At 42.2% G+C, this 17,610-nt stretch overlaps 2 protein-coding genes across 2 annotated transcripts; both read right to left on the bottom strand.

Moving 5' to 3' along the window:
* Window positions 1-1,086: 1,086 nt before the first annotated feature.
* atxn7l2b (ataxin 7-like 2b) lies at window positions 1,087-8,659 on the bottom strand. Its single transcript, XM_061074619.1, has 9 exons — window positions 8,533-8,659; window positions 7,630-7,701; window positions 7,224-7,539; window positions 6,815-7,056; window positions 6,229-6,324; window positions 5,877-6,108; window positions 5,560-5,746; window positions 5,237-5,358; window positions 1,087-1,831 (listed from the first exon to the last, which is right to left on the bottom strand). The coding sequence occupies exons 1-9, from the start codon at window positions 8,657-8,659 to the stop codon at window positions 1,087-1,089; spliced, it is 2,139 nt and encodes a 712-aa protein (XP_060930602.1).
* Window positions 8,660-9,534: 875 nt separating this feature from the next.
* sypl2b (synaptophysin-like 2b) lies at window positions 9,535-13,435 on the bottom strand. Its single transcript, XM_061074089.1, has 6 exons — window positions 13,267-13,435; window positions 13,069-13,146; window positions 12,180-12,298; window positions 11,874-12,078; window positions 10,896-11,081; window positions 9,535-10,794 (listed from the first exon to the last, which is right to left on the bottom strand). Exons 1-6 carry the CDS (start codon window positions 13,282-13,284, stop codon window positions 10,672-10,674), a joined length of 729 nt encoding a protein of 242 aa, XP_060930072.1. The 5' UTR covers window positions 13,285-13,435; the 3' UTR covers window positions 9,535-10,671.
* Between the last annotated feature and the right edge of the window lie 4,175 nt (window positions 13,436-17,610).

Here is a 17,610-nt window from a genome sequence, read left to right as displayed (position 1 = left end):
CATGTTGTTTATAGGTTCCTGTAGCTTTCTGCTTCTACAGTTTTTTATGGCTGGTATCTGAAGGTTCCTCTTGAGAGGAAAGTAGTGTCCTCTTTTTTATTTACTATGCTAATATTATTAAATTAAATATATACTTTTTAGAATACCTGAAACAGAATACAGTGGCTAAAGGGCTTTTTTTCCAATACTTTTCCTGCAACATATAATTGTTGATAGTTATGATCAAGATTTTACATTTGATTCCCTGTCACATGACCAGCAGAGAGCAGCATATGCAGTTATATACAATATGTGCTTATGTAACTCGGTGGAAAAGACCAAAGGTTCCTGCTGCTTTTTCTATGGGGAAACATTAATGACCTACCACCATCTAGTGGTGACATGGTGTAGAGCACTACAATTTGTAAACAGATGTTACTTAGTCACCTATGAAGTATTTGTTTTGCATTTAAAAAATTCTATTGGATATCAAATGTACATAGGCGACTAAGCTTGAAAATAGAAAAACCTTATTATAGTTATTTTTATTTTCAAAAAAACCTTTACAGGCCTGAATGCACGTAAACTTGAAAATCATGAATACCTCATTTAAAAGTTGATCCAAAAAAATGAATCAAAAATATTCTATTTCATTATGGGAAATTAATGTAATGAGTAAACTCAACTGACCAATGCTGCAGTTGTACCATTTTCAACACCCTGTCAGTTCATAACCTTACCAAGTCAAATAACAGAAGAAAGGGCTACAAGAATTCAAGTTTTTTTTATTTGTTCACCGTGAAGAAACGTTTCACTTTAGCAGCATCATGAGAATACTGAGGTATTTTTAACCAAAACATTCAAGAAAAAATTATTTTACAAAAAATAAACAGTAATTTGCAGAAAAACACTAATTCCTGACATCTGTGCATAAAAATGTGACAACGTAAATAGATGTGTACACATACACACACTCATGCACTCACATCCAAGACAAATATAACACATACATGTCTTTTGAGGCTTACAGGGCTGGATTTGCATCATCATAAAAACACTACTGGTTTGCAGCCTACTGCATGAAGAGCAGGTGAGTGCACTGACTCTTTAGGAGTTGGAAGTTTTGTCCAGGCCCCAAGCAAGCCCATCCCCGATATTCTCCCGCTTCCAGGCAAGGAGGCTGGAGCGGGAGGGAGAGGACAAGCGTTTACACTTGGAGGCTTTGGATACTGAGGATGGTGGCGACTCATTGCTTCCTTTGCGCTTTTGCCCACGACCATTGCAATCGAAACCCAGCGCCTTCTGCTGAATTCCTGAGGCCCTCCCTCTGCCTCGGGGGGGACGGTCTGATTTTGCAGGTAAGGCTGAACGCTTCTCAGAAGCTGACAAGTGTCTCTCTGAGGGCTGCAGTGGCAGAGGAGGACATGGCTTCTTTCCCTGTGAGAAGTTACCACTGGCTGGTCCTTTGCAGGAAGGGGAGCGTGGCTGAGCCTTCTCATGGAGAGGGGGATCCCTGACATTTCTGGCGGATTTTTCCTTATTGCTCTGTGGCAGCCTGGTAGCTTTCTGTGCTGCGCTCGCATCTTGCATAAGCCCCACCTCCTTCTGCTGAACCTTGCTTTGTTGTCCAACAGGGTTGCTCCATCGGCCGGGCCCAAGGCTCGCGGGGGAGGTGGAAGAAGGCGGTTTGGTACTCTGAGAGTTGTGCTGAGTGGTTTTGTTTTCCAGTTGTCCGATCGAGGTAGAGTCAAGGCTATTGGAGCCCGCGGACTGGAAGGGTTTCCCTGTCGCTCTAACAGCTGGTGGTGTGACACGACAAGACCTGAGACCTGGTGATACTTGAGGCATTTTCCTGTAGGGTAAAGGAAGAGCATGAGGATGATTAGATTCCTGTATTGCATGTAAATCAAATACTGTCCCCGTGAGTTCAGCTCTTTCATCCTGGCCGGCGTGTACATCCCCCCGCAAGCGGACGTGCGCGAGGCACAACGACAACTCGCCGAGCAGGTACTGGGGGTGGAGAGGAGGAAAGAGAACACTTATTCCCCTGTTATTGTCCTCGGGGACCTTAATAAGGGGAACTTATCTCAGGAACTCCCCAAATATAAACAGTTGATCAAATGCCCGACCAGGGGGGAGAACACTCTCGATCACTGTTACAGCACCATCACCAAGGCGTATCATGCAGTTTCCCGCGCTGCTCTGGGCCTGTCCGACCACGCTCTCATTCACCTGATCCCAGCTTACAGGCAGAAACTCAAACTTTCTAAACCTGCTGTGCTGAGATCCAAGAACTGGAGCAACAGAGAAGCTGTGGAGGAGCTGCGTGACTGCCTGGACAACACTGACTGGGACATTTTTAGAAATGCTTCCAACAGCCTTGATGAATACACAGATGCTGTGACGTCATACATCAGCTTCTGTGAAGACAGATGTATTCCAACACGCACCAGGGTGAGCTATAACAACGACAAGCCCTGGTTCACTGCAAAACTCAAACAGCTTCGTTTGGAGAAGGAGGCAGCCTTCAAGAGTGGGGACATGGATAGTTTCAGACTGGCAAAATACTCGTTTGGCAAGGAGATTAAGGAGGCCAAACGCCAGTATTCAAAGAAGCTGGAACAACAGTTTGCAGCCAACGACTCCTCGTCAGTCTGGAAGGGGCTGCGGGTGATCACCGGCTGCAAAACCAAATCCCCCCACTCTGTGGAAGACCTGAAACTTGCAAACGAACTGAATGACTTTTACTGTAGATTTGAAAGACAATGGACCAGTTCTAACCCAGTCTCCCAGCCCCCCCACATAGCTATTACACCTCTTCACCCCAGCCTGGACAAAGACTCAACCCCCCTCCCCCCCATCACACCTCTCTCAATTCAGGAGAGAGATGTAAACAAGCTTCTAAAGAAACTGAACCCCCGCAAGGCACCTGGACCCGACGCTGTCTCCCCCTCCACACTGAGGCACTGTGCAGACCAGCTTTCGCCAGTGTTCACGGACATCTTCAACACCTCACTGGCTGAATGTGTTGTACCCGCCTGCCTCAAAACATCCACCATCATCCCCGTTCCCAAGAAGCAGAGGATTACAGATCTTAATGACTACAGACCTGTCGCCCTGACCTCTGTGGTAATGAAGATCTTTGAGCGCCTCGTGCTGACTCACCTCAAGTCCATAACCAACCACCTCCTCGACCCACTGCAGTTTGCCTACAGAGCCAACAGGTCCGTAGACGACGCAGTCAACATGGGACTCCACTTCATCCTCCAGCACCTCGACTCCCCCAGCACCTACGCCAGGATCCTGTTTGTGGACTTCAGCTCCGCATTCAACACCATCGCCCCAGCTCTTCTCCGTGACAAGCTGACACAGCTGAGCGTGCCTGAGCCCACCTGCAGGTGGATCTCTAACTTCCTGACTGACAGGAAGCAGCGCGTGAGGCTGGGCAAGCTTGTCTCTGAGTCCCGGACCATCAGCACTGGAGCCCCACAAGGTTGTGTGCTCTCCCCTCTTCTCTTCTCCCTCTACACCAACAACTGCACCTCCAGCCATCCCTCTGTCAAACTCCTGAAGTTTGCTGACGACACGACCCTCATCGGATTAATCACCAATGGGGACGAAGCCGTCTACAGAGAGGAAGTAAACAGCCTGGCTTCCTGGTGCAGCCAGAACCACCTGGAGCTGAACGCTTTAAAAACTGTAGAGATGGTAGCAGACTTCAGGAGAAGCCCAGCCCAAACCACCCCCCTCAGCCTGTGCGACTCCCCAGTTAAAACAGTGGAGTCCTTCAGATTCCTGGGGACCATCATTGCACAGGACTTGAGGTGGGCGGAGAACATCACCTCCATCGTCAAAAAGGCCCAGCAGAGGATGTTCTTCCTGCGGCAACTGAGGAAATTCAACATGCCGCGGAAAGTGATGGTTGAGTTTTACACAGCCATCATTGAGTCCATCCTCACCTCATCCATTACCGTCTGGTTCGCTGCCTCCACTGCCAAGGACAAGGGCAGACTGCAGCGGATCATAAGGTCAGCTGAGAAGGTCATCGGCTGTGACCTGCCGGCTCTCCTACATCTGTTCCACTCCAGGACCAGTAAGAGAGCAGGCAAGATCATTGCTGATCCTTCACATCCCGGTCACCACCTGTTCCAGAGACTTCCCTCCGGAAAAAGGTTTCCGGGCTATCAGGACCAAAACGTCTCGCCATCTGAACAGTTTTTTCCCCGTGGCAGTGGGGCTCACAAACAAGCCCCCTGAACCACACTGTCTCTACCCCACCAGCCCCCCCCCCCCCCCCCTGCACATAATTTATAATTTATAACTTATATATTACTGGCACTATCACCAATCTCTGCACCTTCGCACAGCACATGCCCATAACTCTTTTACTCTGTTACTGTATATATGTATATACTTTATTCTACTTTATTCTATTTTATTTTATATTATTCTATTTCTTATATATTGTTGTTTTTTCTTATATTGTTGTTTTTATGTTCAGTGCACCAACGACACCAAGTCAATTTCCTATATGTGCAAACATACCTGGCAAATAAAAGAATTCTGATTCTGATTCTGATTCTAAAATAAGTATTTTGGCTTTTCTTTAAAGTGGTCTGGGTGGATCAGCTGCAGCCACATTCTGTGATGAAATCTGTTATGAAGTGGTTTAAACTCACAAATGTTTGCTAACATCCCTTCAGTCAAGTCTGAATTGTAGAAATATGAATATAAAATGCAGAATTTCCCCTTTTACAATCACTTGAAGTTGGCAGCTACCCAAGTTTTTCTCAAGACAATGTGATATAGTGAAATCTGTTGACTTGGTGATGCCTTTAATCCTTCCATTGTCTTTGTTATATTTCTATAAGGGTATCAGAATTTTGTCCAGTCCTTCATTATATAATTAAAAAGTATAAAATCCAAGAAAGGCAACGCAAGTCAGTAAATCTATCATCTCCATACGTCCAAAGACAGCACCTAGCAAAACAAGAGATATTTATGGCGTCAAACCATTTACCACAGAGTAGGTTCAACCACAAATTAATGCATTTTCTAAGTAATAACTGGAGTGTGACTCTGAATGAAACCAGATTCAGCGGCAGAAAAACAACCTGCATTGAATTCAGTGTCTAGTTCAAAGACAGATACCGGATCATTAGCTGGATGTGTCCAAGCTCACTGAGCAGCTCTTATCTTCACCTTGCTGGAAACAAACAAGCACCATATCTGCTCTGTATGACGTGATGATACTCACTTCCACATGTGTGTGCTGACATGGTGCTCCAGCATGGTGTTGAGGGCAGACCGCAGGTGATGCAAGCGCCGGTCAAAGGTGAGGATGCTGCGACCCAATGTACGGCATCCGAAAGTGCAAAGCTACAGAACAGAGACAGGTTTATGAATACAGACACGCTCCTGTATTTGTTTTTTAAATCTGTACAATGGCAAAGTAAAATACAAACAGTTTTTCAAAGCAATTATACAAATTTTGTTTAAACATTCCTGCATTGGGCTTATGATACAAATTCCTATCCCATCTAATGGCCGCTCTGTGCATCCGTGTGCTTCTCCACTCACTCCGAGAGGTTTGGGGTGACATGGTGAGGCCGGCAGCTCCAGCAGCTCCGTGGCTTCCTCCTGCTCATCGTCTTCACTACCCTCACTTGACAGCAGACTCTGGTTGAGGGCATAGGGAAGCTGCACCTCCTCTTCCACAGTGCGGTCGCCTTCCTCTTCTGGAAAATCTTCTTCTGTATCCTTGGACCTGCAAGAAATAAAAAATAATGGAGAATTTAAAATGATGAACATCTTCTCAAAGAAAAGATTGTGATGCTTACTCAAAAGGTAATTTTAGTTAATCAAATTAACTTTGTTAATATGAAAGTATGTCATACCCGAGAATGTGGCAGTTGCTGCCGAGGTTGTGTCTGCTACCCTGAGTTAGTTTCTCTTCAAAAGCTTCTGAGTGTTGCTCTTTGTCTTTTAATTTGACAAGAAGCGGCTCCATATCTCGACCTGCAGAGGGGATTCTCTCTCTCTGCTCCACAGACAACTGATCAGACGTCTTAGTCCTTCCCTGCGCTTTCTGCTGCGTTGTATTAGCATGTGTGGAAAGAAAAGCATCATCTCATTCTAAACATATGTTAAAATCGTCCATGTTTCACCATCGGTGCTTGGGCCCTATGAAACACTCATATTACACAATAAAACAGATAGTGCTGCCAGCGTTGGGGGAAAGGAAAAGACACTGAGAGCTTACATTGCATATAAGCTCCCGGCTGCTCACCATCTTCCTCTCTGGATCCAGGATCTTGCAGTTTTTATTCAGGTCACGTTCTTTCTCTATGGGAAAAAAGAAAACACAGAGGTCAGTGAGTAACAGCAGGACACAGTCAACAGGATCCATGCAGGCGAAGAGATTACACACCAACATGTGGTCATTTCTCTCCTACAAAATAACACAATAATTCTGAAGACAATCTAATTACACACATACTATATGCCAGACTAATGTGCCAACACTCTCTACACTCTTGAGCCACTGCCTTGTGCACAATGGAGGATTTTAAAATCATAATGACAAATGTAACAAATTCTTAAATCTTTTGCTTGTGAAAACACACACACTTAACGATCCAGTTGGGAACTCGCGGCAACTTAAGTGATCAAACGTGACTTCAGAAGAAAAGAATACATTGATGCGGTTGGCAGGTGTCATCAGCTGCTTGTGCTTGTTTGTGCAATGTTTTGTTTGAACTGATATTGACGGTTTAGAGATGTGACCAAAAAGCAGCAGGGGAAGACAGAAGAGAAGTCGTGTAGAAAGACTTACTGGCTACGTTTTTATAAATCCGGCTGTAGGTTCTCGTTCCTCGCAGAGGAGTGCGAGACTCACTGGTCTGTCCAGCTGTGGACTTCTGCTCAGAGGGCTTCTCTGAGTTCGAAGCGGAGGAGGAAGAGAGGCCCGGGGGCAGGGATCCCGAGTGACATGGAGGAACCCGGGGACGAGGCATGGGCAGGGAGTGTTGTGGGATAGGGAGGTTCTCCCGAGAGGACTTAGCCACTGAAGGCAAACTGAAGAGGAGGATGGAGAGATGAACTTCAGAATGGACTCACGAGATTCAGACTTCAAATTCAAATAAAGAAGGTGACTAAAACATTCTAGATGGCATTAATGGAAACACAATAATTCACAATTCATGTGCTGTTACGATATGAAAGAGAACAATCTTAAACCGTACCTTGCTGCCTCCCTCTGGGCCTTATTGGGCCTGTGCGGGTGGGCGGGTAAAGCTGCTGAGGAGGGGGCGCCATCCTCATGAAGACTGCCGTCCTTCTGCCTTTCTCTAGGGTGGAGCAGATTGGAAGGAGGATGGCCAGGAAGCGGTCGCTGCAGTGGAGACAGAGCCGATGGCTGGCCAAGCATTTTTGTAAGCGCGCCATGGCGCCTCTCACAGTGCTTCTCGAACGCTGCAGGCTTCACCACCTGACCACAGTGACTGCACATCACCAAATAGAAATCATCAGATGCCGGGCAGCGGCCATATATGTGCATGTCTGTAGAAGAAATAGAAAACTGAGTTAGTTTATGTTAAATTCATCGATCTGGGGTGTTGCTGAATACTGTCAGTGTTACTGAGTCGCCACCTTCTTTCCTGAGGGTCATGATGTCAGATGGGTTCCTCCCGCAGTTGCTGTTGTCTTCAGCATTAGACCCGGCTGCAAGCAAAGCAAAAACACACCGTGTGAAATGTGGTGATGGGACATTTGTGCATCAGGTTCACTGATGATGCACGACTGTGGTAAAACCTGTTTCGTGCCAAAAGGCGATTAGTATTCAGTGGAAAACTGATTATTATGGGTTGTGTCGCAGCCATAAATATATATTAAACTGGTAAAAAGGATAATAGCAAAGAGATAAATGCTTTGATATATAAACTAAAATGATATCGGATAATATACAGTTTAATGGATTGCACATGAGCCATTGAATTGTTATTGCTATAACCAGGACCATAAAGTACAGTGTGTGTACAAGCTATGACTCTTTAATAAAACAACATAAACTGGGCGTTTAGGGTCAAGAGGCTGTGTATTCACTTTCTCACACAGGAACAGGTCTTTCACATGAGTCCATGTGTCAGCTCTGAATGTTTTGACCTTTTCTCATAAATCAGAATGAACCCAAACTTAAAGTCTCCCTCTTGGATGCCTCCCCTCCCTGATGTTTCCTGATGCTGCAGCGGGAGCTCCTGTCCGCTGCCCTCTCTGCTCGCAGACTCAAATCCCTGTTAAGTAGTTCTTGTTGTGAGTGAGACAGCGGCGGAGCGTCTCGCAGGGATCTGACCACACATGACACCATCGTGTGTTTATCACTCGACGGTTCATCGCGATCTTGGTGAAAAAAATAACTTAAGGGAGTGTTTAGCTTTGGGAACCCTCCCTGCACTAGGACCCAGCAGGTCTTTTGTTTGGGTCGCGCTTCATGCCGCTCTCCGGTTTAAAAGAGGAAATCAAGCCGCTCCACTGTGTCTGTCCCCTGATGGACACACGTCACCGAGGACAGGGGGACACACTCACCGTCCGGCGGGGACACATCCACCAGGTCCGCCCAGCGGCTCCAGTTTAATCCGACACAGTCGTCGAGGTTGGGATGTCGCCGACTCGAGGCGGCCATTGCTGCTCGAGCGCGGTCACGAGGGTGCGATCGCCGGTTCACGCGCAGCGCAATCCCGCGTCACCGGAGCTCGCGCCCCCGCTGAGGCGGGGAATCCTGATCACATCACACTTAAGCTATTATAGCTCTTTATAGTATTGTTAATCCTACATGTCCCTGATATTGTGATAATGTATCATTGGAATTATTTCCTCCCTAATTGTTTGTAATATATAGTATCTATAAGCCACAATCAATTGTTTTTTACAATAAAATCAAACAATATATTAAACCAATTCCACACTCCCCAAAAAAGGGAAGCAATCAAAACCCTACATGTTCCTAGTATTAGATTTGTGTGAGCGGCTATCAACTTTGTATGTTGTATGTACTGCGTCTGTCCCAACATGTTTTAATGAATTTGTTAATAAAAAGTTTTGGGAAAAAAGCTTATAGCATCCTGAGTCTGTTCTTCTGAGCACAATAGTAAAATGTAACTCCACATCCCTGGATGTTGCTCACTACCTTATTTTCATTATAATCTGGATCAATTTGCATGTATCCCTTTACTTCATTTGACTGCGCCAATGAGGGTGTGTGTGTGTTGGCAGTTGATGATGCCTTGCAGAGGTACAGTGTTTGCCAGCCACTCAGCAAGCCGGATGCCCAATCAGCACAAATTACCTCAACTCCCACATCATCTTTTCAGAGTGTGAGAAACAGAAGGTGTGGAGTGACTGATTACAGGGCACTTTGTGAACTCAGAGTGAGTGAGTGAGAGTGAGTGAGTGAGTGTGGTCAGGTCGGCTTCATCCGTCTGATCTACACATTCTGTACTGTACGTCTGCTAAAAAATAAATATATCAGTTATGCAAAAAAATCAGACACATGACAAATACAGTTCTTAATTTTTAATGATACACTGCATTAAATGTCCACGTGTCCAATCATGGATGTGTTAAGAACTCCCGTCTCTTCAATGTGACATTTTTATCAACACAGTGAAGGCGCACACTTGAACTGTTAAACAAACGAGGCTTTATCAGGGAAAACAGCTTGCCTTGCCTATAACAATGTGGAGGTAGAAGCCAGGCTAAAGCAAGATAGAAACAAAGTAAGCAGTTAGTTAGAAATCACTCAATTTTTTTATAAACTCTGCTAACAGTAACCAGCTAGTTAAGGGTGAAGAACAGTTGTATTCAAATTCTGTAAGACTTTCGGGAACCTCAGTTTTTTTTTTGATTTAAACATGATCAAAAAAAATAAATCAAATCCTGTCAGAAAAACTTTAAATGTAACTTTAAATGTAAATGTAACTTTAAATGTAAATAAACAAACGAAAGAAAGAAAGCAATCATGCTCTTAACAGTTATATGCACCACAAACATGACATTCAGCTGTTTGTCTAATTTCACAACAGTAAAATGACTAGGCCACAAAAGTGTTGAAATAAAACTGTGTGGACACATTATAAATAATCTCAAAATGGCAAATTAATCATAAAAAAAAAAAGGTTTTTAAAGTTTAATCATTGCTTCGACGATTCTTTGATGGCTATTTTAAGTTTGGGGATTAAACAGAAAGTGTGTCTCCAAGATTGTCTCCAGGCTATACTGTGTCAACAAAAAATGCACCTCAACTATTTTATATTTATTTGGTATTTTGTTATTCTGACACTCAAAACCCTGACTTTTTTGGTGTTTGGAAACAAAAATATGGTAGAGAAACCCTGTTGAAAGTTTAGATAATGACAAAGTGATATATATATATGCGTGTATTTATGAGAATAACAATTTTTTCCACTGGCACAACTTCCTGTGTAGCTTTCAGTCCAATAAGTCAAATTCTACTATCCCTTGAAATAACATTACACCGCCGTAAATATAAATGAATAACATGCAAAAAAAAAAGAAGCGGTTGGTTTTAGAAATGTGTATCTTACGTTCTACAGTATTATCCTAGCAATTAGTACCGAAATGACACATTGAATAAAACTACTTGGTAGACAGTTTTGAGATTTGGACGCTGTGCAGTTACGTTGGCCTACCAGCCCCCTCCACGTCTGCAGGCGGGTCGGCCGATTTGTGGAACGGAGTCTCCTTGTAAATGAACCAGCAGTTGCCGCTCCACAGGATGAGGTTAAGAAAACCAAAAATCTGCCGGAGAGTGACACATGAGTCAAATATCCTAGGCTGTGGTAGTGTCCAGAACTTTAAGCACTTTAAAACAAAACAATAACAAGTTGCATACAACTCACCACTGAAGCGTTGAGTCGGCCCATGTGAGGGATCATGCCCGGGGTGCAGGTGGCATTAGTGCAGACTTTGAGAAGAGCTACAATGGTTGAAGGGCTGGTGGCATTCTTGACATCGGTCAAGCCTTTAGCCCAAGCAGACGATGAGGCCAACCACAGGAAAGCAAAGGCCGCAGTCACCAACAGGTCCTAATTTAACATCAAAGAAAAGTTATCATCGGTAAGAAGGCGTAACTTTACTCAAGGAGCTTTCTTGGACACAGATTAGCTAGTGCAGTTTGTTAGCTGCTATGTTACCACACCCTTCTCCCGGTTTCATTTACACAGCTCTGTTAAATGAACTTTCCTTGACCTCCTGCTGGAATCCAGCATGAAGAGGAATCCTCCAAATCCTGCAGCTTGGGTCAGAGATAAAACCTAGATCCAAACATCTAAAAGGTTCATTGAGTAAGCTTTAGGTGGGGATCTATTGGTAGAAATTGAATATAAAATAATGCTAGTTGTGTTTTCACTATTGCGTTTCATCAAAATTGTACAAATTGTTGTTTTCTTTACTGTAAAATGGGCCCTTTAAAAAAAATACCTTATATTTACAATGGGAAAGGCTCCTCTCTATGGAGGCCACCATGTTTTTTACAGTAGCCTTAACTGAACAAACTAAACATCTTTTGAGTTTTTATGACAACTGAAGGCTACCACAGCTTATTTGTCATGTCTGGACGGGGAGGGTGAACTGAGGGTATTTATATGCAACATGCAACTTCACCAATAGATGTCACTATATTCTACACAATGAACCTTTAAGCATCAATTTCCTGTGAGAAATAAAACCTTGTAAATCACACAGTTACCTCTGGATGGGAGACGACCTGGATATACATTGTATGTAAAGTAATATGAACTACATTTCTTTTATGAAAAGGTGTTAGACAAAATACATAGCTTTTATTCTAACAAGTGAGAGACTTCAGACAAACTCACCACGAGGGGACCACGACTAGATTCTCTATACACGTGCTGGTAGCCCAAGTACATGACTAGGGTGGCAGTGCAGTAAAGAAAGGCCAATACTCCAATAGCGACGAAAAACTCTGCGGAGGATGAGTGGTCTCCTGTCAGGTAGTGAGGAGTGGTGGTGGTCGTATTGACTATACAGTCCGGAACATCATAGGGTTGCTGCATCAACCTGTGTACACAAAGATATATAAAAAAACACACACATTCTAGTATTCTAGTAAGGTGTGAGAGGATTTGTCTTTGCTACCACACATACATACACACACACACCTGAACGGGTAGTAAAAGTGCGCTTGTTCTTCAATACTCGCACTCCCTTTGCACGCGACGTTGATGCTGGTTGTGCCACTGTAACCTACAGTCGTAGCGAAGGCAAATATGGAGAACACCTGCAGCCACAGACAAGGACAGAAAGAGGAGAAACGTGTGCATGAGAAGATGTTCAGGACAGAAAACACATGCATACACATATTTCTTTCAAGCTAACTAACCATCCACTAGTTGACTAGCTGAGAGCGATTTGGGTTTTGGTGATTTTTATTCAGTTGCACCTCCGGTTGTGCGTGTTAGAGGCATTTTCACTGGGCATTAACATCCATAGACTTCACACGCATACCCCTTGATAATGAGAATTAAGGGCGTGGGATACGTGGACTAGTGGCGGCAAACATCAGACACAAAACAGGATATTTAACTGAAAAATATCAGAGGTCATTTAGGCTTAAAACGTGGAGTAAATAGATGACACCACATGAGCAGTATGGAGGCGTTTTGTGATTTTAAAGTTGTTCTGCGAAGTCATTACCATTTTTTTTAAGTTGTGTTTGTTTTGGCTACATCCCTGTTTGCACCTGAAACTCCAACTGTGCATATTTGCCTAGATGTTTAATCCTTGGCACACGTCAACCATCAGTCTGAGCCACGTAGAGCTAACTAGTGGTGCACAGCCGGACTTTATCATCGCCCTCTGAACTTCACATCTCTGGTCTGCATAACTCCTCAGGGCGTGCAGCGGATCACAAGACGAGCGACATAATCAATTTGAGAAGGATTTCCGCCGCCACGCATGGACGGCTCGTGTGAACACACCCCGCCGTAGGCCAATATGGTATAAAACAAATATAACCCGTCCTCACAGCGTCTCAGGGGGGGCACTTACCCACTGTAACAAACGGATAAACGCCAGCGGCTCCTTCAGGGGCCCCAAATCGAGAGAGAATCCGGAAGTCAGCACTTTCTGTTGGGAAATAAAAGAAAGTTACAGATTGAGAAAGGAGCCGTCGCACAGCTCGAGTGGCCGCACGCACATCGGTGCTCGCAACAAAGTGTCCGATCGGTCACTCTTCCTCTCCGTTACCTGGGCGACAGCTTCCATTGTTGCTCCGGAAACACAGGCCGTAAGTTTGGAGGAACGTGTGTCCGTCAGACTCTTTTGATCCCCGGATCTTCTGTGTCGACGCTCCTCGGGCTTGTCAAACTTTTGTCAAACTTCAGCAAATCGTAGTAGGAAACACGTGATCACTGACGATAGGGCGCCGACAGAGGGCGCTGATGGGCAATGAGAAAAAGAAAACACACAGCAACAAGACTTCCGGTTTATCATATTTATTTATAGTCTGCTCGTTACTTATGTTCTCTTAACAGATATAATATCATATTAAAGTTATTGGATATTTCTTCATTACGAATAGAAAAGTGGACTGTAAAATGTCCTACTTGTAATATAATTTCAGGGTTGGGAGTTTGACCCATCAAGATTCAAGAGTTTATACAAATGCACAACAATAACATTTAGCAGCGACTGGCAAGAAACGCTTGAGTCACAGGCTCTCTTCTAGCAATGCTCAAAGTAATTATTACAACAAAAAAAACACAATTGAATAAAATACTATAAAATAGTATATAAAATTTTTTAAAATAGAAAATAAAATATATATAGAACATCACCACAACTTAATTTAGTTAAAGTATATGTTATTCAATTGATAATACATGTTACAGAGGCAAAACAAAGTTCAGTAGCAAAACAAAAGAGTCCTTAAATTAAGGCTAAGGTTCCTACAAAACAAAAAAATACAGGAAACTAGAAAAGATTGCAAAAAGGCTAACTGAAAAAACTGAGAAAACACTAGAAAATGAATAAAATATTAAAAAAAAACATTAAATTAAATTAAATGAATCCTGCGCAGTCCACTTCCACGCAGGAGCTGCGCAGTCAACTTCTGCGCAGGAAGTAAATATGTATATTTTTTAAATATTAAATTAAAAACTATAAATTTATAAACACAAAAATAAAAAAATAGGGCCTCACTGTCTGTCAGTGCCTCTCAGTGCACGGTTCTTAATAATATAATATAGTAAAACATGGTGATACATACACATGTTACTTAATTTGCAACAAATGTCACAATGCACCTTTGATAGTCCAGGCAAAGTAGCCCATTTTGGAGCCAAAAATAGAAGTAATTGTAAAATAATTTTTTTCAGCATAGATTATTTATATGAGGTGTCCAGAACAACATACTAAAAGTCCTAAGAAATCCTAGTTGAGGAAATATGTTTAATTCTCATCAATGTGTGCATATAAGGCCCGGCAACAAGACACCCCAAAAAGACTATTTTTTTCCTTTACTCCTATCAAAATGAAACTTTACACAATGAAAGTAGCCATGAAACGTAACATTTTTTGTATTACAAGTTTCTCTGAAAATGAATTTATGTATGTATTTGTAATACATATGAATGGTGTTTGCCTATGCAAATTAGGACATATTCAATAAGTGTGGAGCTCATGTGCTTGTCAAATTCATTTCAAAAGAAACTTGTAATACAAAAAATGTTACGTTTCATGGTTACTTTCATTGTGTAAAGTTTTATTTTGATTGGAGTAAAGGAAAAAAATAGTCTTTTTGGGGTGTATTGTTGCTGGGCCTTATTGGCACACATTGATGAGAATTAAACATATTTCCTCAACTAGGATTTCTTAGGACTTTTAGTATGTTGTTCTGGACACCTCATACAAATGGTCTATGCTGAAAAAAATTCTTTTACAATTAGTCGGTCGTAAAACGTTACTTTGCCTGGCCTATGAATGTTGAGTTTTGTATTGAATTGAATTTGAATTTTTTTTATTAGGCTCTTTCTATATATTATTTTGATTTAACTATTGCACTGCTGAGCTGACCGGTTTCTTCTTGTCCAACACCTTTCATTGTGCTTTGACCCAACTTGCATATGACAAATAAAACTTGAAACTATAATACTAACAACAACTACACTTGTTAAAACAATGATTATTGCTATTATTATTAAAAAATATTAATTTAACTAGAATAACTTGTCTGTATTATTATTTTCTTTATTACTACATAATTTGTTTACATTATCATCACTTGTATCGTCGTAATATATTTATACCTCAAACTAGTGGCACCAATCAAACAACTTGATGTTGTATTTGCTGGTTTGACTAATATGATGTTAAGTTTGGTGGTTTGTTAAACATTCCACCCATGAAACCACATTTAAAGTCATTAGATCCGGGTTTTATATTCAGATCTGCACCAAATTGCACACACTCATAAATATCAGTCCCCTACAATTGTTTTCATCAAGATGCATAATATTTTCTCTGAGAAATTAAGGAAAATACTAAAAGGCGCCCTTCTTGTAATGTTAAATAAAGTGAAATCTGGATCTGCACCATAATCCAATGGGTTCTTCTCTGATCCATAACACATCCTCCAACCAAATGTCATTGTTATCCATCAAGTGGTCTTTGTGAAAGGATTCTTACTAGAAGTCTAGTGAACAAACCAATGCAGATTAATACATAACCTCCTTGGCAGAGGTAAATATCCCACATGCATTTCAGTTTGCCGAGTGGAAGATTTGAGTACAGAGTGAATACACAGCAATGCTATATACTTGTCACTAGAGGTCAGCTTTTCCACATAGACTAATTACTCATCAGGAAACTGATCTTTTACGGTTAAAAAAGGCCATGTGTTCTCTCATGAATCTCATCAGTTGGCTGAACTCATTCACACCCAGGCTGTCAAAGTAGTTGTCTCAGTTTAGTTCAGTGGAAAAGCCCATTTAATGAAAACGCTTGTTTTGGGGCTTAGTACTCAGGGACAGTCAGGGACACGAGGTGCCATCCTTTCATTGGTTTCGTTTTTCTCAGCACATTACACAGGGATTTTGGGTTCCTGTGGCACAGCTATAACAGGGCACATCTCAAAGGAATAAGAGTGTCTTTGTTCTCCACCTTTTAATAGTTGACAGGGCTGCTATGGGGGAGGGGCTGCTACGCCATTGTACAGTCTCTTTGTGAAGGAATGCTGCTGTAGAGATCAGATTGTTTGGGTTTCTCAGTGCATCTGAATCAAGAAATGCCCAAACAAAGAGGTAACACACACACAAATGATACTCCCAATGCTCCAAGGAAGACTGAGAGTGTCGCTAAGCTGTGCGTAATATGGTCTCAAGTACACAGTTTCAGGGTTTTTGAAACCAGTGAAACTTGGTTAACAGCTTTTATTTTAGGCCGTGTTAAGATGACACCTTATTTACTGTTGCACCCTCACAGAACCTGTCAGACAGGTTTTGCCAGAGCAAAAGCTCAACATGAGGACGATGTGATACTGACTCTCTGATCACGTCATATCATGTTTTACCAACAAATTCCCTTGGCCTGCCGGTAATAGGCATCAATGTCTCATCTCACACAGGTGGAGATGTACCCAAGAGATGAACTTGGCCCACAAGTGCGATCTGAAACTACATATTATTCGGATTTAAAGTTAGTTTGAAATGGTTCAGACCGACCAGTGGCAGCTCTGAGTGAAAGATATCTTTTTTTCTGCAATGCATGACCAATAGTCATGTGTTTGTAATGATCCACAGTCCAATCACATGCACAAATTGAATCAAGAATGCAATATGATTCATGGAAGCCAACAAACTTATTAAATATAATTTGAGAATGCAGTAGGTTGTTCAAAAGTATCCACTGTAATTCATTTACACAAGATCATATGATAGAAAGGATAATTTTCCTTGTTTGACCCCTGTCTTTTTGACGATGGTGAATGTGATCATGAGCTTTCAGAGCGGATCCGTCACTTAGCTTATTCAAATCTGTTGAGACCATGCAAGAAGTGAGACTGATGCAACAAGATCCAAATCAAACAGTGTATAAAAAAAACAGAGTTAATGTCAGTAATCAGAGAATTCTTCCATGTTTGCCATTATAAGGGTGTGTGGTATTTCTCTTAAACATCTTGTGATGTTTTTATTGATCCAGATGAACAAACACAACCAACCTTATTTTTGAAATAATTTTGAATTTACATCAACCGAGCATTTTAAATATTGTACGTTTCTCAGGGTTGCAATTCACCGATGCAAAGGATGGGCCACTGGTGGAGAGATTACTAAAATTCAGCTGATTTAATCTCTTGTTTGAGCTTCCCAACATCGCAACAGATCCAGATGTTTAATCCTGAACAAAGAAAAATGCGGGTACGCTAATGAGGGGACAACTGTTTTGTTTATGTTACACATTTTATTATTATGATTATATGTGTTCGTATAATCAGAAGTAGTATTATAGTCAGCATCATGTTTATAAACAACGGCTAGTAAAAACTAACCACTACTTTCAAAGCACACAGATTTGGGATCCTATATGTTGTTT

Source organism: Limanda limanda, chromosome 7, assembly GCF_963576545.1.
Source record: "Limanda limanda chromosome 7, fLimLim1.1, whole genome shotgun sequence".
Classification (NCBI taxonomy): Eukaryota; Metazoa; Chordata; class Actinopteri; order Pleuronectiformes; family Pleuronectidae; genus Limanda; species Limanda limanda.
This window is presented reverse-complemented; position numbering and strand designations above follow the sequence as displayed.